The 27280-nt window shown below is 41.4% G+C and overlaps 1 protein-coding gene across 17 annotated transcripts in view; it reads right to left on the bottom strand.

The window, feature by feature from the left end:
• Positions 1 to 642: 642 nt before the first annotated feature.
• Positions 643 to 27280, bottom strand: part of sorbs2a (sorbin and SH3 domain containing 2a) — a 58464-nt gene continuing 31826 nt past the window's right edge. For 5 of the 17 annotated variants that reach the window (XM_058641726.1, XM_058641727.1, XM_058641725.1 and 2 more), the window contains 26 exons: positions 26770 to 26796; positions 26506 to 26630; positions 25357 to 26007; positions 24322 to 24711; positions 22749 to 22875; positions 22243 to 22418; positions 20594 to 20660; positions 19086 to 19136; positions 18765 to 18978; positions 18001 to 18115; positions 16433 to 16504; positions 14883 to 14939; positions 14195 to 14244; positions 12533 to 12708; positions 10429 to 12225; positions 9364 to 9446; positions 8980 to 9077; positions 8572 to 8686; positions 8339 to 8467; positions 7992 to 8186; positions 6655 to 7653; positions 4913 to 5389; positions 4418 to 4501; positions 4135 to 4172; positions 3876 to 3982; positions 643 to 2905 (listed from right to left, as the gene is read on the bottom strand). In XM_058641726.1, the coding sequence (XP_058497709.1) occupies positions 2844 to 2905; positions 3876 to 3982; positions 4135 to 4172; positions 4418 to 4501; positions 4913 to 5389; positions 6655 to 7653; positions 7992 to 8186; positions 8339 to 8467; positions 8572 to 8686; positions 8980 to 9077; positions 9364 to 9446; positions 10429 to 12225; positions 12533 to 12708; positions 14195 to 14244; positions 14883 to 14939; positions 16433 to 16504; positions 18001 to 18115; positions 18765 to 18978; positions 19086 to 19136; positions 20594 to 20660; positions 22243 to 22418; positions 22749 to 22875; positions 24322 to 24711; positions 25357 to 26007; positions 26506 to 26630; positions 26770 to 26796 (6482 nt within the window). In that variant the 3' untranslated portion in view covers positions 643 to 2843. The remainder of the gene's footprint in view (positions 2906 to 3875; positions 3983 to 4134; positions 4173 to 4417; positions 4502 to 4912; positions 5390 to 6654; positions 7654 to 7991; positions 8187 to 8338; positions 8468 to 8571; positions 8687 to 8979; positions 9078 to 9363; positions 9447 to 10428; positions 12226 to 12532; positions 12709 to 14194; positions 14245 to 14882; positions 14940 to 16432; positions 16505 to 18000; positions 18116 to 18764; positions 18979 to 19085; positions 19137 to 20593; positions 20661 to 22242; positions 22419 to 22748; positions 22876 to 24321; positions 24712 to 25356; positions 26008 to 26505; positions 26631 to 26769; positions 26797 to 27280) is intronic. The other 12 variants (XM_058641730.1, XM_058641729.1, XM_058641728.1 and 9 more) reach the window with 12 other exon arrangements.

The raw sequence follows: 27280 nt of genomic DNA on the forward strand, positions 1-27280 counted from the left end.
ATCAAGAAGACGGAACACTAGATGCCCAAAAAACACCATGGACTGTGAGAGGAGCTAGAAAAGATGTGGGAGAAATGGTGCCAGGGGTAATCGGAGCACTGGGAGAGTGGCTCCAGTAGATTCCAGGTGCAACATCTGAGGTCCACACCCAGTCCTAGAACAGCTAAAATAATCCTTAGAGACCTCTGAAACATCCAAGCCTCTGGTAGAAAGACTCGAGATTGATGGAGACACAGAGAATGGACTTGGAGCCGATTATTAATGTAGAGAGAGATGGACGAATGAAAATAAGTGAAATACAGTAATTAACCTTTTTTAATGAACCTGTGGAGATTTAACATCCGTCCATCCCATGTTCATCTAACATTTGCAAAGCTCGTTCCTCAGCGCATCAAAAACAGCACTCGCAGATTTCCTCGTAAGAATTGACACATCACCACCCCCAAGTGTGCGTAGGTGGAACTGTGTGAGAAAGATTGCCATGAATATCAATCACCAAACCTCAGTGTGATCAGAGTGGAAAGGGTCAAAAACACTGCAGGGTACCTTCAAACATCATGAGATTTCCTTTTCTGTCATCAGCAAACAAACAAAGCTGCCTCATCAGTTCAGCTGGGGAAAAAAAGTAAAGAAAGAAAATACTTCATCTACCAGCTGGACTTTATTAGCAACACAGCGCCATAAAGCCATCCAATAACTGCTAAGATACTGTAGAAATACTTATAGGTCCAAGAGTGTGCAGTGACTTTGACATGAACAGGAGTAACATAGATTTACATTGCCATTACATGTATAAACATAGTCAGGAATCAAATGTCTTCTGTCCAAATATGTTCCTCGTGTATCAAAGGGAGATAAGAGGCTTAGTGAAAGTTTCTTGTGCACATTGTCATGACGTTTTCTCCACTACCTACTGTATGAATAAATGATTACTTTTTTTTTTTTTTGCATCACAGAGTAAGTTTACAATATACATGGCTATTAAATTAAGTGAGCTGGTGAGTAAGGCAACAACCACCAACTCTACTCCATCTACCTACGTTTACTTCAGCCTTAATACGTCAACAAGTCTTCAAAAAGAAAGAAGAAGAAAGAAGAAGAAAGAAACAGAGAGGGAACAGAAAGGCCTAATGCCTGGCTACAAAGCAGTCAATAAAGTGTAAATTAGCACCAGTGATGACAGAAACGTGAACAAAGGAAAGGAAACCAATCATGATGGTGGGTGAGAAAAAGCAGACTTTATAAAGCAAGTGGATGTTGGCCATTTTACAGCTCTCATACAAAAGGCTTACAAAAACACCACACACACACACGCGCACACACATATATAAAGTGTTCTCACACTATCTAAAATAGTGTATGATGAGGTGAAGGAGTGGGTGTGACATGAAAGACAGTGAATAATAATAATAATAATAATAATAATAATGATAATAAAAAATAATATCTTAAGGTGCTTTAACATTTGCTTCGTCAGTATCCAGCTTCTGTGAAATGAAGGAAAAAAACGAACAAACATGATCATTCGCTGTGCATGATGAGCTACGGCGAAAGAAAAGCCAGTAACTCAAAGTAGTACACGAACACATAAACAGTGACCTCACAACCTATTCACGCTGATAACATGGTTTGAAAGTCGAATGGAAAAAATTGCACTTCCACGACTCACGTTGGTGTTTTTCTTAAACGCAATCTCACTCTGTATCTGACTTAAATAAATTCAACATAACATGACACCTGGAAACAATTGACCACAGTCCATCAAATCTCATGTTATTCCTCAACGTTATTCCGGGACAATGATAAATAACAATGTGTCACTGCCGCCGTTAAAATGTGTTAAAAAGAGCAACACTTTTCCCTTCCTTTCTAAAACCCAGCATTCGTCCTCTAATAAATATAATAATACCTAAAAGTAACTCAGTAACTGTTTTTACATACACTTTTCAAACATGGCCAATTCCCCCTCCTCCAAAAAACAAAAACAAGATCATAACAACCTGTAGTGGTATAAAATCTGAAGTGAAATTTGAAATGAAACAAATATTCTGTTAAAATCCCAATAAAGTGCATCAATCCTAGTGTGAAGATGGAGATAATCATATATATCTATTTTTATTTTTTTTTTATAAATCTAATGTATTAGGTTTAGACAGAAAGCAGAAGAGGTTCAATGATATTTTCCTACTTTCTCATTTGCAAAATTTAAAAATGATCAATTATGATTCATGATATCCCCAAATATCAGCTAATCAATACACTGGGTAACACATAACATTGATACATGCACAGTCTGTTCCACGTGTAACTCCTTTTATCCGACACTGATGCTGGCTGCAAGCCCCTCCCCCCCCAATCACAATCCAGACAACAGACAGAATACTGTTTGTGCATCACTCTCTGCACCAAGTGTCTTTGTGGATATTTGTAATCAAACACTGAAATAAAATGTGACGAGTGTTTTAAAGTTAGAGGATACTGTGAAAGTTGTGATCTTACGGTCGCTGCCTTACACTGTTCACTGTACCGTCGCTGTCGAGCGTGAACAGCTGCTGACTGACGCACAGAGTTTAGGTTCTAAAAAAATAAAGTTAAAAAAACAGCAACAACATTATCTCATAGAAGTCTTCCATTAAGGATGGCTAGTTAGAGCTAAATGTTCCGTTTGTGTGAAGCTGATGAGCCACACGTACACAATGTGCCACAGGTCTCTGTTGACCGCTTGTTGGAGGTGGGATTCTGCAGGTGCTGTGCTCACAGCCATGAACGTGTCACTGAAGGGTGGGGGGGGGTGTGTGGTGTCACAGAAGGGACGTGGCCAGGGTGTTCATCTGGAATCATCATTATAGCTGCTTCACGTAGTTTCCTGGGAAGGTTCCAAACAACTTGCTCCTTCGAGAGGTCCCTTCAGAAACAAAGAGCAATAAAATGAGATTACTTTAACTTGGCAGTGGCAGCGACTGCCAGAGGCACAATTCTACCGCAATGCAGTCTACAAATGAGCTGATTCTGGAGTTTATATTCGTTTTTAAGACTGTACCGTCGACCAGTTTTAAGGGTCAGAGATCACGAGGACTTCTTCAAACACAGACATGATAAGAAAAAAATATGTGGTGAGACCACAGTGCCACCTAATGGTCTCACTCTGCTGATGTTTGCAAAGTACTTCACAGCAAATCACAGCCGGCAGACAACTGGATTCAATTGACCTGTAAACTGAACTGTATACATGAGCATTACAACATGCAACGACAGGTTTAGGTTTCACTTGAAAAGAGATTATAAATATACTACATATTACAATGATTATGCAGTTTAATACCGTCAGTAAAAGTATTTCAGTGTTGTCAAGCAAATATATTTAAACTGCTCATGTGATATTGTATAAAATATTGCTGGATTATTATCAATAGTGATGGAACCGCAGATGGCACATGGTTCATTTGAGGGTTTGTGGAATCATTAAGGTTGTAGGTAAGAAAGCAAAGTTAGGCTACATCTATATTCTGACATTCTGATACTTTAATCCACTTTACACAAAACCATCTATGAAGTTTAAAGGGTATGTTGATCTTTGGTGGAACAGCAAAAATATGGACTGAAGTACTTTGAAAATAAACAAAGCAATTGTGAAAATTGCATATTTACTTTGTCAATAATGTTGATCGATGTATGAATAACTCACTGTCACGCAGTGTAATGACAAGCATCTCTGGTGTCCTGCAGACGCTAATTCACGTATCTCCTCTCGGTACATCCATCATGTGTACGACAGCATATTAGGATGCATGAACATCTTAATATATGCAGTAAATTTTAAAAAACAACAACAACCACCCAAAGTTATCAAGTTAGTCTACTCCCCCTCCTCTTACCGACAAACCAGCCATCGTCACATTTCTCCATCACATCGACGATGTCGCTCTCCCTCAGCTCCAGCTCGTCCTCGTTGCGAGGCATGTAGTTGTACAAGACCTGGTATCTGTGGTGGAGACACTGATTGTGAACGGGCATCCATGATATGCTGCACCAGTAATGCAGAACAACATATTTACATGTCATGCAAACACAACACATTCATTGAAGGGACATGTTTATACTGCAGCGACTTTCATGAAAACAAAAATCACTTACGGGTCTCCTCCGCCTTGTAGTGCATCCTGTACGAGTCGCTAAAAGAAGGAGACAGATGGATAATAAATCAAACTGAGGCATTTGCTGGTGCGTCACTTTAGGGTTTGAACTGTTTTCATTGAAAGATCTGATAAAATGTCTCTTTTTCAGTTTGGAAAATGCTACTGTAGTTAAAAGAAATGCATGTTACAGAGTATGTGGTGATCTGTCATGAATAATAATGATTTCCTCCATGCAAATGAGTACAGTAATGGCATGGCTAAATGAAGACATGTCCCCCTACCCTTCGACCTCTAACAGAAGACAGATAGGACCTCCGGGACAAGATGGGGCTACGGGGAGGTTTACCACCAACAACGGGATCCTGCTTAACAGGCAGAAAGACCAGAGGCAACACCTATTATCTTCAACAGTCTGCAACCATCAGAAATGATGCTGAACACACGAGCTGAAGGCCAACGACATGCTGTCAAACTGATGCTGTCACCATCACCTTCAACACAGCCAAAACAAATCCTCCAAGACACATCGCAGCACAAATAATGCGAGCAAAACACACTAATTAACACAAAAAATTTCCTTCACTGGCCACTATTCATCTACAAAGAACTCATGTTAGTGTCCATTAGATGTTTGCGTAGAAAAACATGTAGTAGTCTCAGTTTTGTCAGTATATTTTTGATTAACTCATCGTAATACAAAACAATTTCACTAGTAATATCACTACAAACCATACACCACCAAAAGCAAAGCCTTCGAAACCATATTCCAGCTTTACCTTCACCTTGGGAGACCTATGTCCTGGATAGGGTACAGCGGGGGGAGCAGGGGGAGAGGATGGAGAAGTGAGGGGAGGAGAGGCAGCTTTAGGTGGAGACCGGGTGTGAAGTGGTGTAGGCGACTCCGAGTCGAGGAGGGATGTGGCCGGAAGAGAGGGGCAGGGAGAGCTGAAGGGTTGAGGGTTTGAATGCAGTGAGGAGCGGAGGGGAGGTGGCGAGACGGGTGGTGAGGGAGAGACTGGCGGTAGGGGGGACGTAGAGAGGCGAGGGAGGGCTGGAGGCCGAGGGGAGCGCGAGGGAGATGTAAGGACGGTGCGGTCATCGTGCTGTTGTGAGCGTGAGGAAGGAGACAAAGGAGGAGGAGCAAAAGAAGAGGTAGAAGAAGGGGGAGATACGGAGGTGGGAGGAGGACGAATGGAAGGTGAAGAGATGCCGGGGTGAGAAAGTCGTGTCAGGATGGTTGAAGAGACCTCAGCCTACAGAGGCAATGACACACATACATCAACACTGAGGCTGGAACATGAGATGCTAGCTGTAGAAATCCTTTCATTCTGTTGGCTGTTGACGTTTAGAAGGGACATGGAGGAAAAGACTTTTAATAGAATATTGAAAACACACGTTTATCTTTATCAGGGAAAATATCTGCCTCGAGAATAGAAAAAAAATACATAAAAATAAAATATAGCACCAATATATGTATGATTTGTGCAATGTAACTAGCATTTTTCTTAATCTTCTGAAACCAATAAGAAATCAGTGATGATTTTTGGTGGTGTAGGCAACGTATTACTGTTCTTACTGATCAATAATCAAATTACATTAATTCATAATGCAGATCAAGTAACTTAAACTTAAAATTCTGCACCTCTAAAATATGTCTCCACTGTTGGGGAAATGTGGCCTCTGATGGGAGACTTTCACCCCCTTTACACCTGACATTAAAATGCATGTTCTGCAATCGGATAACACTTGACCACATACAAGTACATGCAAGCACCTGAGGATGGATCATGTCCGATCTGCAAAAACCACTTCAGGATTAAACAGATGGAACAGAAGTGTAAATGGGATACGTCTCTGCTGCACCCACAACAACTGAGCAGAGCCGAAGTACTTGGTGGCTCTGAGCACAGCTAACGTGACAGCTCAGCTCAGTCTCCTCTGCTTTGGTAGGTTTTCCGTTTGTCGAAGACGACTTCTTCCCCTGCTTTGTAAAGCAACGAGGAGTCAATACAATAGTGCAACCTGGCAGACATTTTTGTTGTTGCTGTTGATATGGCAGAGCACAGAGCGGGAGGTGAAGTACGTGGGTGACGATTGTGAGCGGATAGCAATCGAATCTTAATATAGACGCAATAATCATAAAAATAATAGCTTTATCCTCCACAGGACGATCGTGGGGGGTGCTGTGCCAATCTCAGCTGACATGGGGCGATATGCAGAAAGGCTTGTTCCAACAGGGGCTTGAATCTGGGTCTTCTTGCTGCAAAGGCAAGTGCTAACCACTACACCAACCGCGCGGCCCTAGACACAATAATACCAGGTGTAAATACATGTGGTGAAGCACTATCCGATCACACAAAACGTATTCTAATGTCAGGTGTAAACGGAGTCTTTGTCCAAACAAAGAGCATTTCAGAGAGATGGCACTCCTATCGGCTGTTCTACTGAGCAGCTTTCTCAGATTTATAAATGTTTTCCTCAATGTCCCTCAACTGAGGGAGTTCACACCATGCTCTACCTGTGGACCGAGACTTTCTAAAACTCTACTGTCCTCTTTTTCTTCTAAAGCTTCATCCTCTTCCTCAATGAACAACTCAGTGAATGTCTTCCCCTTGGCTGACGGTGGCCTTTGAGACTGGAACGGTTCGTCGTCTTTCAGAGTTTTTGGCTGTGCTCCCCAGGTGACGGGCAGTGGCTGCATCGCCACAGGCTTGTGAAACTGCACCTCAACACGAACGCTACCAGCTGGTTTACTGGCAGGAGTGAATACTGGAGGTTTCCCTGTCGGCTGATGAGAATCTTCTTTTAACTTAAACCTGCTCTGGGATTCGGTGGTTAGCGGAGGTGGTGGGGAATCTATTGGAGATAATCTTGATAAATTAGCATCATCTGTTTCAGCAGAATCATCCAGGATCAGAGACAATAGCTCATCATAAGGGTCTTTCACTTGTAGCTTAATGTCGGGGGCTTTGATGCTTTTTTGTACTGGTGCATTTGAATTGCACCACTGTGGAATTTGTGACTTTACTGGCTCTGGGGCTGTGATGCACAAAACCTCTGGCTTAACAGGGTGTGAAATCTGGGCGGTTTCAGTCAACCCCCGGCTGCTGCTGTTGTATCCATGAAAAGAGTCAGGTGGTGGGGAAGTGAGTGAGGAATGAGTAGAGGGAGGAGGTTGCGAGGAAGGCAGAACAGCTGGAGTGTGACCTAAACTAGGTCTTTCTTCCCTAAATGGTGGAGTTCTGGAAAATGTCTGGGGTGGGAGGGCAAAGCCTCTTTGTGTCAGTGTAGGTGAGGGTCTCTTAGCCATCGGAAAAGGGACAAGTTCAGCTGGAAGAGGGGGAGGGGTGGGCGGTGCAGGGGTGGGGGGGCAAGAATGAGCTGGAGGGGATGCGGATGGGTCCATTGTGAGAGACAGCCACTCACTGGTGATAGTTTGCAGGTCAGGCTTTCTCAACGAGGGGAGAGGGGAAGGGAAGTCACATGTGGTGGTTGATGGAGGTAGATGGTAGAAAGGCTCCATGAAGATAAAGTGAAGGGAAAGGAACAGAGTGTGATTTATAAAAAACTAATACAGTGTTAATTTAGTGTGTTTGACTGTGGAAGTCTGAACTTAAAGTTGTACTCCCTTGTATTTAATATATTGACACAAAATAAACATGTGTTGATGTTGGTTAAAACAAACAATTACAATTAACAATACTGTAACCCCAAATTATAGTAATTGAATAAATCCCAAGTTACTGTATAAAGCAGCTTTTTTTTTTATCTTATAAACAGATGACTTATTAGTAATTTGTAACTCTGATTGTTGTCTTGAGCTCTGTCATTACCTTATTGTAATGATTCTCCTACCTTGACGGGTGTACTGCTTGGAGTCCTGATGCCAGGGTGACCACGTGAGTCTGTGTGGTGGGTGGAGCTCTTGGACGGGGAGCGCTTCATGATGTCAACGTAGGACACGGGAAAGATGCCCTGTTTGGTTGTGTCCGGGATCTTGCCCTCGTACCAGTTCTGATCCACCTGCCTTATCACAATTACTTTCTCACCCTACACACAGACACACACGTAAACACACAAAAGAAGCATAAGCTTTTAACATAAACCAAGGATAAAATAAAAAAAAAACCACAACTGTTATAACAAGTATGTATGTAAGTAAGTATTCAAATATGTGCTGATTTGCACATTAGGTGGTCTACCTTTCTGAGCGACAGCTCCACATTAGTGTCAGCATTGAAGTTGTACCGAGCCACCGCCTCTCCGATCTCTCTGACGTGTGCTGGCGGAGGAGGGCGGATTGGCTGCTGCTTCTCTGCAGATGGCATTTTCTGCACAGGAATGCAAGCATTGTGTAAACAGGCTGGTATATTAAGGAGGATAGTACATTTTTGGCAAAACAACATACAGATTCATAGGTCAGTTGCGCATTTACCTCTACATATGATATGGGGAATATCCCCACCCGTCCACGGTGCTCTCCTTCATACCAGTTGTTATCTATCTGTCTGATGATGTTTACTGCGTCACCTTTTTTAAATGTCAGCTCCCTGTAACACAATATCATTCAAGCATTTCTGCATTTTGACCAGCAGAGCTCACATCATATACACAACATGAACTACACAATATCAGCCCCTAAAGCACTCCAAAACATTCGGCCACACCTGTGCTCATGCACATATTTAAAAATAAATCAGTTAAAACCATTCAAATTGGGTTGGAAGACAATAAACCTAATATAAGAAATCAACAATAAGCAAGCCGAGATGTGTTGATGTGCAGGTAGAGATCCCTGCATTATAGGTTTATTTTATTGTGTGTGTGCTATGGGTTTACTCACTTTGCCGTTTGTGCCTTAAAATCATAAATGGCTCTTGCAGGCTGTTTCTGGTGAAGGAGAGAGAACAGAATAAGTTGTGTCATCTGTTTATGGGAGACCTGGGAGATCAGAGTGAGAGAGGGAGAAAGCCAGCAAGCAATTTATCAAGTATAACATCAACGTCACTTCTAAACTGTTTGCAAGTAGGTTTAATTGTACTGTGAAAATGAACCTCAATCAAAAAATATACAGTCTCATTAATTTTTCTCTGTACTAGAAGAGACCGATGATTTTGTGAAAGTGCTGCACAACCACATTCTGCATATCTGTATACCCATCTTCTATTAATGTTGTAAACCTATATCTTAATGCTGAGATTATGATAATCCAGTTTTAATGCTGTACCTCTCTGTCAGGAGTAGGTCTTCTAGGTGTAGGTGTGTGGATGGTGGATTCCATGGTGGAATAACTCCTGGAGACATCCTGGTCTATGATTGGTAGAGACAAATGCCAAAGGTCACAAGGATGTAGAAACTACACTCAGGCCACATGTGTGCTCACAATACAAACGTGCTGATGGAACAGTGATGATGCCATTCCGACAGATCAATGAGGGAATGAAAGTTCTGGTCAAAAAGAATTGGTGTGTTTTTTATTTCCAGTCAATTGGAAAAACACAGTCATTCCACTTTTCCCACAAAACATGACATAATGATATAGGAGCAACATGCAATTCTTTAAAATAGATGGAATATTAAATAAAATAAGGTGAACAAAGTCCAACAAAAAAAGAATAAAAACAATTTACAAGCAAAGGGCTTGAATGAAATAAAAACTATTGTGGGACAATGAAATGATTCGATAACTCCATTTATGAATCAGGCAAATAAAAGTCCTTAAACAACATTCAAATGAAAAACTAAAAACTAGTGTGCCACAAATTCTCAAATATTTTATTTCCGCAATGTCAGAAATACCGGATTTTCATTGCAACATCCTCGTTGTACAATTATATTTTACTACCATAACCATTTCTGAACTGTGAATCTGTTTTTTTATTTGTCTCCATCCTTTACCTGAACATGGTACAAATTAAAACCCTTCCAGCAACTTTTAATCCTCCCAGTTTCACAGGAGACTGTAATGTGAAGAAATCAGCAGGACACATTACATTTCAACTGTTATTAGCTTTAAGCTAAATAAAATAATCTGGTTTAACTTGAGAATTTATGGTCAAAAGTTCTCACCGAATGTCATATAAAATACATAGAAGCACAGTAATGGGTGTATTGACCAAACAAGGGGAATAGGGCAACAGGCATTGGAAATACCAAAAATAATAAAAAGAGACACAAAGATAAATGTATGCGGATGCATGTTTTGTATAAAAAATGATGTGTAGGTATGACTGACTACATGACGAAAAGGTACACATATATAATTGATGTGTGACATATGTATTGTCTGCACCTGAAAAACAGAGACCATTTCCATTGCCCTGCTCCTCTCCATATTCGTGATTGTTTGTGGTGTCCAAATGGCGTCCATAACAGGCACTGATTGGTGACTGTATCCGTGGTGTGGATGGATCCTCTCTGTAAGAGGCACACCCAGTGGGGCTACCATCTGGGTACAATGATGCAGAGGAGTGACCCCCGTACCAACAGCCCCTCCTCCCCCGCAGTGAGGAGCTTCGTTCAGGCACATTTGGCAGTAGTTCTGCCAGTATTCGCCTCAGGATGCTATCGTCAGGTGCCCTAGTACCTCTGTGGCCTCTTTCTGCTTGAATGTGCTCATAAATGTCTCTCAAGGCTGCATCTAGTGCTTCATAAATGGCCTGTTTGGACTTAGGCCTGCTACCTCGACCTCCACCAACACTGACTCTTCTGGAGGTAGGTGGTGAGCCCTTTTTCCTGCGGAAAGGCACTGGGCTGACCAGGAAGGCCAGCTTGGACATTGCTTCCTGGGAGTGTGAGCTTTGGATTTTTGACTGGTTGCTCTGTTTTGAGGGTCTCTGGAGCTCCTGCCGGGCCTGTTCTCTCTCATGGCGGAGCATGGTTGTGAAACGAGTGTAAGAAGCCGGGCAGCGGCCTTTACAGCTACTGATGAGGTGCCGGTGTTGGTAGCCCTGGCTCTGGCCTACATTTTGGTGGCCAGTGTGGTGGTGGTGATGGTGGTGGTGGTGATGACGGAGGTGGTGGTGTAGGGTGGACGAGCCGTACAAGCTCTCAGAGGAGGTTAGCGAGCAATGGTCAAAGTCACTCTCACTACAAAATGAGGAGCCCTCCACCTGGATAAAGTCGCTCAGGTCTGACGCAACGGCGTCTTGTTCACTGTCAGAGTAGTCTTGGTTGGCTTGAAGGCTTTGCGGGACAGGGGGAGCAGGAAAGGCCCGGCCATGGTTAGGTTCTGGCCCACGAGGTCGGCCCTCAGGTGGGCTACGGGGTCGATGTAAGTGATCCATGGAGTGAGGTACTGTTCTACTGTTGCCGTTATTGTCTTCCTCTAGTAAAGATTCTATGGAAAAACGACGTTTCGGAAAACTTGGGTTGCCACCACCACCACTGCTGGCTCGTGATGACGAGCCACCCGGTGTAGTAGCGCCTGAAGGCATCTCACCATCACCCAAGTTGGGCATGGATTTTGATTTCTGAATAAGGTTCTCATATGTAGAAATGCGGTTTGGCACCGTATCTTGTGGCACCTCCACGCCCCAAGAAGGTGTCCAAGGAGAAAGGCGGTGAAGGTGCAGATGAGGCTGACTCTCTAGTTCCAGGATGCGAGCACGGACTGAGCGGATGACATCAGATGGGATGAGCTGTGCTCGGTCAATCTGGTGCATTTTGCGATAGAGCTTAAGAAAGCCTGGTGATTCATGTGTCAGTCGCCGGTGGAGTCGTGGCAGTGAGCAAGTGGAATTGGATGCAGTTGAACCTGAGGGATTCCCATCACACACCAGTGACCCAGCACTTTCTGAACGGGTGGCATTGCGACCAACTGAACCCGAATTCCCGTCGCTGAGTAAATCATCACAGCTGCGTGACTTGAGTTTGCCAGCAGAGGGCGGCACCTCCTCAACACTGGTCCATGTCTCAGGATCCTGTTGTTTTGTTTGCCAACTGTTCTTACAACAGACAGACTGCTTGGAGGACGAGCTGCCATCCTCATGGAGATGAACAGAGTCAGAGGAAGCAGGAGTTGTACAGGAGCCTTGATAAGAACCTGGGGAGGTCAAACTGTTTGAATACATGTTGCATGCGTCCCCACCTTTAAGATGTCCAACAGAAAGCAGCGTGGTGAAAGAGAAGAAGGAGGAAAGCAGATTTAGCAATAACAACTTCTAAAAAGGTAGACGAGCTGGGGAGAGGCGCAGACGAGGAGAAAATAGGGTTGGAAAAAAAGATGATTTGTTGTTTCCTGACACCCCCACCAACACCATTAAATGACATTCATGACCACATAAAATATAGAATAAAAGACACAACAAATACAAACACATCTTTAATTTTCTGGTCCGTTTGGGAAAAATAAGAAAAAAAAAAAAAAAAAAAACCTGCACTATTTGTGTGCATACCTTTGGCTTTGGAAGGTGATGATGGTGAGGAACGAATGACAGGCTTCTTTAGGCTGCTGCTGGGTCTGTAGGCATCCACTGGTTTTGGGGAGGTTACAGCTCTGCTCTGAGACTGAGCGTTCACTTGAGAACTTGAAGGCTCCGACTTCCTTCTCTTCCTGTAGTCACTGGCAGCACTGTAACAGTCAATCATCAACACAGCTGCTTTCACAAGAATATGCACTGGGCAAAAGCACTTTTCAATGGGTGAATTGAATAGAAGCACTATAAATGGAGTGTGGGTACTAGGGATGCGCAAAATTTTGAAGTAGCGTAATATCAATCAAGTGCTGACGTTAACATGGATTGTTGCCGTTCCCAATCATGAAGAGAGATCCGTGTGTGTCTTTGTCCCAGGCAGCTGCCTGTCTATGCAGAGGGGTGGGGCTAGCTCCCGCTGTCACATACGCACACAAACAGGGGCAGTGAGAGCCCCACAGACACCGGCCTGCTCTGACTGTGTCGCAATTTTAACAGAATTTATGCAAATAATAGTCGTGCAATAAGGGCATTGCTTATAAAGGTGGTAATACAAGCGATGCAGCTTAGCTCGAAGCCTCCTGCGTCCCCCCCCTCAACCTCAGGTATGTTATGCTAGCAGGAACCCACGATGAGTCACTTACATATGCAACCATAAGTTAATAGTAACTATTAGTCAGTTAAAAGATAAGCTGTCTGAATGTAAGACTTTAAAACTGCTATTCAGAAAAATATGTAATTAATGTATTGATTGATCTCCTTCAAGTATATACATATATTGAATTAATTACAAATAAAACGAATATACGACCATTTATCCCTGTTACCAATTTCACTGATAGTGAAAGTTCACTGAAAGTTCTGTAAACAAATGTTTTATTTTATTAAAATTAAACTTCAACATAACTGAAATGAATCAATAAGAGTACCACTAAAGCAGTATTGAAAAAAGTAGTAGTTAAAACTTAACGATCCCAAGTGGGTACATTGTATTTATTGTCATCAATAATTGCAAACCCAGTAAACGAACATAAATTATTATTAAGCTTTAATAACCCACTTAAGTTAATAACAGAGCTAAGGTTCTATTGTTGTTGGTGGGTAAAACTGATACAATAATCAATCATTCTTGGTTTTGTGTTTTTACATAAAACCAAAGTTGATCCAACTAAAATGTATTATTCTTGCCCAAAATGATGAGACAAGATTGTGTACGTATCTTTGCTAATTTGTTTAAGTGGGCTTCCTATTAAGTGGCCTCTTCAGCATGTCCTCCTTTTGCCCATTCACCAAGGAAAATGTGAATAAGCAGGCCACTCGTGAAAGGGAGCAGGACTAGAGGAAGGGGGGTTAAGGGACGGGTAGGAGGTGAAGGGCAGAATCAATAGATTTGCAGGGTTAATTTATTCTGGCTCAGTCAGATACAAAGCGTTGCAAAACTCACAGCCTTTAATGACAAAGGCAAGTAAAGACTCACACTAATCCATGCAAATCAACAGTGATAGCGGCTACAGAGGCTATTTGCACCAGCAATAGTGCAGAGTTGTGATTCTGGGCTGAATCACAACAACGGTTCCTGCTGTCAAGGGGATGGGGGAGGGGGATGAGGATGATGCAGGGGAAAATAAAGGAAGCAGAGGTTACCTCGCAGGTCTCTCCAGAGCCTTCTCAGCAGGAACGATGCGCAGGGAGGACTGAAAGAACGACAAAGAGCAAAAGAGAAAAGTGAGCCCTGCAGGAACAAAGACTCAAGGCAGAGTAGCTCACAATGCACAGCCTGCATGCGGCTGTTGCTGTGCCACACTCAAAACGCTCCCCCCAGCATAAGGTGTGATTGATGCTGGTTCCACATGGCACACCTGACCATGATGTGTAAACGCAGGAAATAATTGTCTGCTCTCTGTCAGGCTGCTCTGGTGGAGGATGGTTAAGGTGAGATAGCAGAGGATGTTATGAGCTGAGCTCAGGGGGCAAATGCTGGCCTGCAAAGCCTGGCATGGATCACCTGGAATGGGTTTTAGTAGTAAGAGATGTTAAATACATTGAAACAGCAACGAAATGCTTTACATTAAATGCAATCATGTTGAAAACACTGAAGAGATAAAATATGTTATCAGCTAAAAAAAAAATCTAGACCTTTATATAAGGAGAGATGATAACAGACAGAAAAGATAGCTTTCTGTATTCAGTACAACCCACATGTGGAAGATTACAAAGCTTACTTTGAGCAACTGTATCATTCATTTTTCTTGATATAAATTCTGATTCCCACGATTGGTTTGACACTGTGGGATTAAAAACTCTACTGTAACACTCATGAATATGAGATTACCTCAATGAGCTGGCGGGCGGAGATGTCTGGATTATAATCCAGGCGTTTTTTAGGAGGCTTGAGCCCCAAGCAGCAGCAGTGAGCAGGAAGAGGAGGAGGAATAGGAGGAAGGTGTAGATGAGGTGAAGGAGGAGAAGCAGAGGTGACATCATGGGGAGGAACAAAAAACAAACAAAGACAAAACAAGAAATTTGGTGAGAGAGTGACACCAGTTAGACAATTTAAACAGAGATGGACTAGTTCACACGGGTCGCACATGTCACTTTACACACACTCAAAACATGCTCACAACACATTTGTACATCACACAAGCTTGTTCAAATGCACATTATATCGCTTCCTATCAACGAGTACACGGGTATAATACTATCTTATAAATACCAAAATTAATTAGGCCTACACACAAACACACACACATAAATGTGCCCATGTACCCCACACACACATGCATGCATAGTGAGACAGCAAGCTGTAAAGCAGAACGCTGAGTGAAGCACAAGCTGCAGTGTTTATTTGATTAAATGCTGTAGTTTAGTGCTGATTTACTTGTGTCGATAAAGTAACTTTTACTGAGTCATTCAAATATAAAAAAATAAAACCTCTACCAGTGAACAAACTGGTAAAGTGTGTCCATTCTGGACCAGTCACTGGAAAACTACAACACTCTACAGGCTTATTCATGGGACGGAAACGTTCTCAACACTCAGTCCAAAGTGACTTTGGTGGACACAAATGCTCGACATGTCAAATTTTCACCTGAATATTGTGAATAAGGCAGCAAATTCACCACCTGATGTCATGCAGAGACACAGGTAACTCCTCATGACAGTCGGTCAAGTTGGAGTAATCTGATGCCATATGCCTTAAGAATGTTATTACTTTTTGCATCCAGCTGAGGGCGCTCAAGTCCTTTGGCTTGTAAATAACCAAATGCTCACAAAGGTGAAGACTTGCAAAAAAAAATACTAACATTAATATATGATAACAGACAGAACAAAAAAAGGCTGATTACTTGATGCACATTTGCATGTGCAAGACATGTTGTAAAAAAACCCTGATATGATTTAAAGATTTATACTTTATTAATCCCCTTAGAGAAATTGTTTCTCTGCATTTGACCCATCCTAGAATTAGGAGCAGTGGGCTGCCACACTGAGTAGCGCCCGGGGATATGCAGCAACAGTAAACATATCTACTGCATATTTATTCATCTTCTGAGTAAGAGAATGTTTTTTCTGATATATTTCAGGCAAAATTGTGACTTCAAATTAAATGAACCAACTAAAATAAAAACATTGCTTCAGTGCCTGCTTTAGCCCCCAGACCAAAGAACCCAGCAACGCAAAGACATAGCACAGCCTGTCGTAAAGGTGGGGTGGGGTGGAGGGGGAGTCACAGCACCCGACAAGTACCACATGCCCAAACAACTAGCCCCACCCAGGCTATTGATGGAGACGAAAAAAAATAAAAAATCATGGGTGGGGTGAATGAAGTGGGTGTATGCCTACAACACGATTGTGGTTGTGGGAGTAGCTCTGGCCCTGACTTACCGGCCGCCCAAACTCCAGCTCGGAAAAGAACTTATACCAAGGCTCGTTCTCTAAATCTATGTCATCATAGGTCTGGGAAAGTATGAAAGTGACAGAGAGGAGAAGGGAGCAGAAAAAAAAAAACAGAAGAAGAAAGCAAGTGTGGAAAGAAGGCACACACAAAGAGAGACATGGACCTCATGGTTATGAATGAGCAAAGGTGGAACAGGGAGATGGACACAGGATGAAGATCTAGAACGGCTGATAAGGCCAAAAGCCATTTAACAAATGATAAATACTAACAATGATTAATACTAATACTCACAGTCCAAAACTTGAAGAGACAGATAATTTAAATAGCTTGGCTCTTCTGATCTGATATAGTTAATTTCTCATGCATTAAAAAACAGACTGCGACTTCCAGGGCAGAATTTGCAGGCTCAGTGGATGATGCACAACATAATATATGTCAGAGTGGCCGGAGACCTCATTACATTAATACCACTAACGTAAAGAAGAAGTAAAACATGAAGACAAGACAGGACAGTGAAAAACTGCCAGGAGATGTACTGTATGTAGGTGTTGTGGATTTACATGTCTCTTGCTTAAAAAGGAAAATCCAGGTTTTCCGACAAAATGTGTCAGCCTGCTAAAATAAGTAAGGCCTGGAGCACAGACTCTAAGAGACATAAGCACAATAAAAAAGAAAAAGAAGAAACCTAATAAAAAGGGTTTCAGATTAATGTTCTGTTTCTTGTAGCTCATAACTGAACCATATGGACATCATGGAAAAGATGTTTTTTGGTGCCATTTTCTACCTTAGAAAATGGAGAGAAAAAAGTAGTGAACAGACGACATAGATTAAGAGACAGCAGATTAGCCAGCGTGGGCTCACTTCTACTGCCTATGGCTTTCTCCTTTTATTGCTTCTGTCTATCAGAGGCTGACTCATGCATTATTGTCCTGCAGTTTCTGCAGTCATTACATTAAACATCTGTGAAACCTTCACAAAAGCTTCCCTTTTAAATCTTTTCCCCTACACAACAACCTCCTCATCAGGACTGTGTTCCTATTTTGAAATTTACATAGCAATTATGTTTATATTCTGTTTTGTCATTCATCCCACACAGAGTGAACTGCAGGTAGAGAACAGTCACTTGTGGGTGAAAACCTTCGCTTTTAACGCCCACACTGTTTCTGAAGGAAGCAAGAATCTTTACAGTTAGGGTCGATGATGTGTGTCTGAAACGTGTTTATTTGGTTAGTTGATGAAATCCTCTTCATGTCTGATAGCCAGCAATAAGTAAAAAATATAAAAAGTCCTAACTAACTAACCTTACCAATTAAGTGACCTTTCTGAGAAGGCATGGAATAAGAGAGGCTATCTTTAATTAATACATTTAAAAATAAAAAAATAAAGAAAACCCCAACAATCCCTTCACTCAATATCATAGATATTTAAATATTTGGCGACTAAGTCCCTAAAGGCATCACATGTGAATAAAACAAAGAAAGACAGTCGTGACAATGGCAGCAACTTTTCAGCATTCCTTCTTATTAAGTAAAAGAAGGTTTTTAAAACTACTCACTGGTCTTTCATGTTCCAAAATAGAAGACTTTCCAGGCTCATATTCAAAAATACTCTTGGGCTCTGCGCGATACTTTCGTGTGTCCACTTTTCTGTCGGGAGGACCCCATTCATTCCTATTAAACGATAAACAAAAAAACAAACACAATAAATTAAAACATTTAGAAATGTTTCTTATTCTACAAAATAATAAGCTTGGGCTCCAACTGTCCTTGGTTGGTAATAAAGAGTTTTTTCTCAGAGCAACAACTGGTGTGTGGACATTTGTTCTATTTTGTCAGTCCTGCACAGCACCCAGTGTTTATTGAAAATAATCCACAAAGTGATAAAATAAAAGTATATTTATAATATCTAAAAAATGCACTTGTATTAGTGCAAGTGCAAATTAAGACACAGATTCCATGAGAGCTGCAACTAATGATTATTTTCATAATCGATTAATCTGTTGATTATTTTCTCGATTAATCATTTGGTCCATAAAATATCAGAAAACCTTAAAAAATGTTGATTGGTGTTTGTCAAACCTGGAAATGATGATGTTCTCAAATGTCTTTTGTCAAATCAAAATTAACAACTTGTAATGATTTCTTTGTTATCCAGAGCAAAGAAATGAAGAAAATACCACATTTAAGAAGCTTAAACAATTAGAAATCTTGTTTTAATCATGATAAAAGCTATAAACCGATTATCAAAATAGTTGTCGATTCATTTAGTAATCGATTAATCAATTCATTGTTTAAGCTCTAGATTCCAGGTTCCTCTTACATGTCTGGTGGGTCTTTCCCGCGTTCACTATCCCTGGCCCTCAGCTGCAGTAAAGATGGCATGGGTAGAGGTGGAGGGGGTACAGGGGACGGGGAAGGCTCTCGAGGCCCCAGATGCCCTCCGTTGTCTGAGGGGCTCTTGGATAGCGGCCTGTACGTATGTGTGCGAGGAGCAGGGTGGGCCATAGTTGTGTTTGATGACAGGATGTGGTCTTCTGTTCAGGACAAGATAGAGAAGACATCATGGAAGACACATACATGTTGTGTTGTAATGATGTACTGGATGATCTACAAATGCTGTCATATATAAAGCAGGTCTCACCATTGTTTATGACGGCATATGTGGCATTGTATGTGTCTGAATAGTCATCATCTGTTAAGGAAAGGAACAAAACCGGAATGTGATACATAGACAAACGTTCTTTATGGCATATACTAACGTATGAGTTTGTAGATTCCCCCTACAAAAGAAATGCACCTTTATTCAGCTAGGATACAATTATTTATAGAATTATTTCTACTGATTATGATAAGGGTTGACACAGCAAAAAATCGAAATCCAAATTTAATTATAAAGCCTATTTAAAAACAAACCACCAAAGTGCTGTACAGTTAGATATAAAACAACATAAGAAAACACTAAGATCAACTCAACATATCATTGTCACAGCAGCATAGTCGCAACTTCAGCAATCCCTCGTGGTGTCATTTATCACAGGAGTATTCTTCCACTAATTTGTTTTAAAATTATTATTATTGATTCATTTGTCAAGTAATTACTTGACAAATCAATTCACCTTGAGACAACATAACGACTGAAAATTGTATTGATTCTGATTCATTTTAAAACCCCAAAATGTTTTGTCCTCAAAGTAAACCATTTATAGTCATGGAGGAAATTACTGTTAATAAAAAAGAATGATGAATTCATTATTAAAACAGTTGGCCATTAGTGTAGTAATCAATTCATATAAGATGATAATGTATTAAGAGGCATTTCATTTGTATGCCTCAGTTACAAAGATATCATAACCAATCATTTCATTGTCTTGTTGTATAAATAATAGCATAACATATTGTGATATCATCAATATCGTGGGCTATTTATCTCACAACTTCTCTTGCGTTACTCTGTGATTCACATCATTGATAGTGACCATTTTTCACAGGGCTAAGTATTAAAAAACAAACAGCTACCTTATCTCCACATCACTACTTTGTTACGTATAAAAGTTGAGCACATCTATGCACATTAAGTACATCTGAACAAAAATGCAGTTTTCTGCTAAGAAAGAAGCTGAACACCTTTTAAATACTACAGGAAGAGATACTAAAAAGAGTTTGTGTTGGACTGCAGAACTATTTTATTAATCCACTGAATCATGTTAATAATCAGGGATCTCTGGGAATTTCATGGGAAAGAGCCATCAAAGAGACCATCACAAGCCAATAGTTTTTTTACTTCTGGTACACACCATCATGAAATAGTAACAGCAAGAAGCTTGAGCTGTTAAGAACGAACACACCTTGTACTGACTGTGTGATTCTACCAGGGCCACAAACTTAGAGTAGATTTCCCAGGACAGCTTTGTTCCTATCAGGGGTTTTCTCTCAATAACCTCCTCCACTCCAAACGTCCTTGTTCACATCCACATTTAATTCTGGCTCTGCGGTTCTATGGGCCTCTCAATTTGTACAAAAACACTGCTAAAACACACGCATATGCATACAAGCAGCATGCATGCATGACAAATTCCCCACAGGACATGACAATCAAATCCCATCAAATAATGTACATTTCTACATTTCACTGATTGGGTACAGACTTGCCTGCTTTGTGAACCTTGTGGATCTGTTTGAACATAGTTTTATACCAATCCTTGGGTCTGTCCACCGTCTGTTGGGAGAGAAATAATCGTTAAGATTTATGTGCCGTGAAATACACAATTTAAACTTGGCAAAATGACTGTTTTAAAGGACATTACTGAGCAAAGGCAGGCACACTGACATTTAAGACATCTGTATTTCACTAACAGACACACGGCCAAGCATGAATAAATTATTGAATATAGTCAAGATTTGTTACTTTAAAGAAACATTTTTCTTCTTTTTAACATGTAATTTCAGTGCATCATTTCTACAATTTAACAGAGATGCATTTACTCAATCCAAAGTGAGTCAGGGAATTCAAGGGTTAACAAGGAGAGGAGGTTTTAGGATATCCTTTGGCAAAACTTCACATGAATTGATGATGATTGAATTTTTGTCTCTCTTTTCCTCTTTGTAGTGATGACTGGGTGAGCTCGGTGCGGTAGAGGACAAAAGTCTTTAAATCCCTCTCAGGGTTTTGCCTTTATATTTCATTTCACTAAGAAACAGAAGCTGATGGTGCTCCAATTTCAGTTCTGCTTCAATTTTAGGAGAGAAACAGCTGTGTTCAACTAATGCACTCGTTTTTAATTCATATATATTTTTGTTGTTTTTTGTTTTGTGTTCTTTGGTCAACACAGGACGTATAATCATCATCTTCATTTACAAGATCTGAATGTGTGTATATATATATATATACATACACACACTGTATATTGAACTTTTTCTATATTGTTATTGAAAACCTTTTAAGAATATTTAACATATACATTTTCAGAAAATCACACCACAAAGCTGACACGGCCCTCACAAAACATCAAAAGAAATCAAACAAGACTAGAAAGTCCAGGAAAAACCCTGGGATGTGCTTTTGTATATACAGTATACATCTAATGGCCACTCCAATAAAGAGCTATCAAATGGCAGAGAGATTTAATCCTCTCTTTATTCAGTAGCACAACAACAGTGACTGAACTCTGGTCAGAGCAGAGGCATTTTTCCTCCACAGTGTTACTGTGCACGTAGCAATGGCACAACCAGGAACCAGTCCAATTACCGCTTCACTCTCCACGGTTACCAAACAGAGTGGCCACAAAAATGTTTGTCTGCTCACAATAAAGAGCATCGGTTTTTCATTTTTCTTCTTTTCACCTCTTCTCTTGTACTTTTTTTTTACTGGCCACCTCTCATTCCTGCACTTTACTTCCTCTCACTCTGCAGAGTTTAGGACGTCTTTAGACACCACTTGCCAAGAAAAGCATGACTGCCTCGAGTGTTAACACCTTAACAGAGATAAGACACACGATTTGGCAACCAGGCACAAAGGACCCTGCAGTGCAAAGACCTTGTCTGAACTCATCCTTAAAACTTGCACACAAAGGGCGAGCAGAAGAGATGCTGATAGAGTGCGTGAGCGAGGAGAAACGGCTTTTAAGATGGGCCTCAAATGCTGCTGACAGCTGAAAGTAATCCACTCTCGTGAGCCTGATCACACATCAAGACATCAGAAATGCATCTAAAGACACAACTGTGGTACATTAAAGTGCCAAACGGAGTCATTGTGCTGCTGCAAACCAATGAGTTACACTTTGTTACATGTTTAACCTCACCGTGCGGATGGCAATAGGGATGCCAGACTCGTCCACTGGGCCAATGCCTTCATAATGAGGGGCTTTGATTATGGAAACCTTTTTTTCTTCTTCTGAGAAGCAGGCAATGGGCACAGTGCTGCTGATACTGGTTTGGCCCGACACCACAGACTCTCTGGTGACAGACTCGCTGCCCTCTGGATACAGCAGGGGAAAAAAAAAGACATTCTAATTAAACGTAATCAGAAATATATGCTTGATTTAAATGGTATCTTGTTCTGTTAATAGATATACAGTGCATACCATAAATCTAGCATAACAAAAATGAATCTACTGCCTAAAATAATCTAATACTATGGAAACAATTCTGATAAAATGAGATTCAACACAATAATTTCAATCCCACTGGGAAAATAAAGTGTGTTGTACGTAAAACCATGTCATTTTGGATTTAATTCTATTTCTACTGTATTTGCAGTCACGTTTTATTGGTGAGCAGAGTGTGAGACTCGTGAAAAGTGACTCACCTGAACTCCTGCTGCGTCTTTGCAGCCCAGTGTGGAGTGAGGCAGGGGGAGGAGGATACGACGGGGGAGAGAGGGGTCTCTGTGGATGGCTAGCATTTCCATTCATAGCGTGACAGAGGACCTGACCCTATGAGTAACCCACAAGCCAAAAGAAGAGACAGTTAGTCTACCATTCACAAATAGCAACAAAATCATGTGTTCAGATACATATTTTAAAAAAGGTGTCATCTGATTGCTACAAACATTTATAGCTTTGAAGAACATATTATTGAACAATATTATTGAAAGATGTTGGATCTGATGTGATTCATAGGAAGTACTGAGTCTGAAGTGATTGTAAAGTGCAAGAGCAGTTAGTTTGGGAAAGGGACACTTCTTTTGAATCACTTGACTCTACCACAGAACAACAGAGATTAAAACAGTGACAGCAAACACGGACGCGTCTTTCACAATCTAATTGAAAGCGATATAAATTAGGTGTCACGCTAACAAGACAACAGTGATACTATGAGGAATCTCCGAGGAATAATCTTCCATTTAACATGACACAGAGACGTGATTTCACCCGACAATAGATACAAACATAGTATTTCCATTTTAAAGGCCTCCGTAATCAGATCAAAAATTTAGGAGGCTCAAAAACATGACGCAAACACTGTATAACCAATAAACTCGTAGCAACAAACTATGGGTAAAAAGCTTATTGAAAATGAGTGGATTTCTTCAGCTGTTATTCTGAACACAATGCGATTGCTGACAAAATCTCAAGCCAAGGACTTGCAGCTGGCTTTTACCACATATCCTGGATTAGACCTCAGAATCACTGCAGGACAGCATCTCAAATTTTGCTGAATATTTCAAAAGTATGGTGGCTCATGTGAATGGATATTCCCTTTGTTGAAAAAGCAACCAGGCCAAGCAACACATTTATAGGTGGCAACAAGGCTAGTGGTCATGGACCAACACCAAGCACTGATCTCATGGATTTAATATGGTTCGATGAATGATTCATTTTGACAGAGGTTTGGCTTGATGGCTCGTGACGGCTTTGCTAATAAGAAACCAATGTCAGACGAAATAAAGTCCAACAAAGTCCTTTTTTTAAGGTTATAACAATACATTTTTCCACATCTATTCATATTTGAACAAAACAGAATTAGATCAATTTTTCAGTTTCTTTTTGGCCACAGCGAATCCACAGCGAACTCTCAGATAATAGCCTCCAACAAGGTACCTCATCCAGTTGCGACTTTCCCTGAACGATGGTGGCGCCCTGACATGAAGTTTTGATGTGAAACGATGGTAAAATAAATGCTCAACATGGAGAAACAAAGACACACATACATAGACAAGGGGTTGTAATACAGACACATTAACATCAGGGAAGATAGAAGGCAGAATTGAATTCTGGTGTCTGACAGGCAGGTTGCCATTAATGGTTAGTGGAAAGAAATCACAATCATCTTTCTGTGTAGGTTTGGTTCAGCCATCCAAATGAGTTGTGAAGGAGGGAGGGAACCTTTAGGTTTTGGTGATGATGTGTGTTACAACACTGACTCGCTGGGATAATTACGTTAGTGACAGTGGCTGCTGCAGCAGTGGAGGCCACAGAGGTCGTTAGCACATCATCGGGGCCAGTGGTGGACGTGCACGTAGAAACATGGCTGAGGGTGGGCGACGGCGTGGGTGAGGCGTCAGGTGAGTCCAGACTACAGATCTGCAGCTCGTCCAGCAGACCCACCGTGGAGGACGAGTAGTGGCTGAGAGCCGACACTGTCAGGCGGGGTGACACGTAGCCACCGACGCTCACACTGACCGCGCCGGCTGTGCTACCAACTCCACTAGGAACATAAGGGGTGGGTGACAGGGCCTTGGGAATTAGGCCTGACGGGTAGTCGAGTGATTCTGAGCTGTGGCAGTGGTAAGGGGAGTGCTGTGCTGTAGGGTTGGGGGATGGAGGCCCCTGGTGTTGGACGGGGTGGGAGTTGGTTGGAAACAGAGGAGAGGAGAAGAGTGCTTAGTGATATCACTCATTAGCCACAGTGTCACACAGGATGTGTGGAAGCAACATGTGAGCCTAATAGAATAGAAGATGTGGCTGATGTTAAACCACAGTAAAGCATCATGAGGCTGCAGCATCACCTATTCAAACATGACAATCACTGTGAATTGAAGACGGGTTAGTTAAAACTCTGTATATGGTCGCAAAGTATAGACAGAAACAGTAGTACACAATGAATGAAACACTGGGTTATCACACATACACGTTAACACAAAACATATGTGGTCACAGTTAGTTTGGTGGACTTGATGGCAACACCAAAATGAACACAAATAAGTAGTATATGTATGTGCATCAAAATGCCTGGATCAGATTTCCCAGTGTTTGGATTCATCAACCCACCAGAAAAACCCATGTTCGGATGTTTGGAACATCCTGACTATGGCACACTGACTGACTGTATGATGCAACCAGTCTGTAGTCTATAGATGTCAAATAATGCGATGCACTCATGAGAAAATCCCAGTGAAGTTGTCTTACTGTGGCCTTAAAATGTACAATCAATGCACTTGGTACCATTTGTACAACATGGAATCAGTTATGTACCAACAGTTCCGAAGGAGATGGTCTTGGTGGAACAGCAGGAGGAGGCTTTGTCATCTCCACCTGGGATGTAGCAGCACCTGGAGTTTGATATGGGCCTTGATCTGGGAGCTTGGGTTCCACTGCGCGATTTAGAGGTTGAGGCTCTGGACTTTTCAGATTCTTGGGGTCCAAATGGACAGAAACTGAGGCCGTCTGTTTCAGAGGCTGAGAGGGAGTGGTAGTCCTTTTGGGTGGTGGTGGAGGTGAACTAGCAGTTTGGGTCTTAGTTTGGGGATCTGGGTTAGAGTAGACGTGAGCAGGAGGGTTAGGGATGGTGACCGGAGTTAGTTTGAGTGAAGACACTTTACGCTCCTGGACTTGTTGATCTGAGGTGGAAGACATGTTACAGTTGCTATTATCATTCGGGACAGTGTGCTGCTGTGTCTGCTGGACTGGGTTTGCACTGGTCTCTGAGTAAGAGTAAGAGGAGGTGCTATTAATGGTGTATGTCTCTTTCAAAAGTGCTTTCTCATTCTGAGTGAATGTTAGCATTCCAGAGCCAGAATCATTAGCCAGAGCAACGAGGGAGCTATAGTCTGGTGGATTAGAGCCAGTGGGCGAGAAGTGGAAACTCTCTCTCCTGGGGGGTGGCAATGGTATGTGAACGAAATCCTTGTTTGCCAATTAGAAGCAACAGCCAAAAGGAGTTTAAACGACAACAAAAGAATCATCAGTGAAAATCTCAATACAAAACATCATCATGTTGCATTATTGAAAGACAGACTAGTCCTGTGTACATTACTCATATTCAAAATGACCTTTCCATCAGAGTCAGTAATATTACAATGCAATTTTTTTTCCCCTGTAGCTGCTGTCAGCCAATGTCCTCTTTTAGCAGCCACCTATTCCAGCCATTATAAGCTGTTAGCATTCTTTTTTCCTCCTCCCTGCACCACTTCATGAACATGTTTGGTGAGACGGGGGAATTATTTACAAACAAACCTTGTGGAATTCTGGTTGCTGACTGAAGAAAGTATTACGGGCTATACTAGGAAAGTTTCTCTTAGATTAACTGTGACCCATGTCACTGAGTCGTCAGACTTAAACATGGGCAATATATACTACCAGAAAACTGTCCATGTGTTAGTATAGTCTGTGAGACGTGCGTACCTGTGTCGGTGACTTTTTGTCCTGCAGGTTGGGCCTGACACTCCTGAAGCCTTTGGCAGCAAGAGACGAGCTGCTGGCATCTCCATTCTTAAGGCCATCTGTGACACTGCGTGACCGCCAAGAATCTGAAGATAAATTTCATAATAAAAACATGAGCCAATGCAGTGTGTTTGATTAGGATTCCTGGTCTCCTGTGAGTTATTTCATAGCCTCATTTGTCACAGGCAATGTCAAGGTTCTACTCAAACAAATACAGAGGCTTACCCAAATCTGATGAGTGAGAATCACTCCCTGTGGAACAGAGAAGACAAGCAGAGATGAATGTGTGGCCACATTTATCCCTGCAGATGTCGATACTAATACGTATAGGATTACACCTTCAGAAGTTACTGTATATAAAATACTGTCATAGACTGTTGGCGTGAAAAACAGACTTTAAGATGGAGACACATCTTAAATGGCATAGACTGAAGGGGAAAAAGCTGGAGCAATACAAAATGTCACCTGCTATGCTGTTGCAACATTTCAGCATCCTCAAATACTTGTGAGTGTTTCAGTAGTCCACAACCACATCCTCTATTAGTCATCTAGCATCAGCACTTAAAATCACTGTTGCGTCAGTGTTGCTATGAATTAAACTAATATTTAAAGGGTTGAAAAAAAATACACCAACACCTGATATGTTAAAAATTAGTCAAGATTTAAATTTCATGATAATTGCCACTGACAGGGTTTATATAAAAGCTTTTAAGTATAAAAGAAATATATAACTATA

This window comes from Solea solea, chromosome 10 (assembly GCF_958295425.1).
Source record: "Solea solea chromosome 10, fSolSol10.1, whole genome shotgun sequence".
NCBI lineage: Eukaryota > Metazoa > Chordata > Actinopteri > Pleuronectiformes > Soleidae > Solea > Solea solea.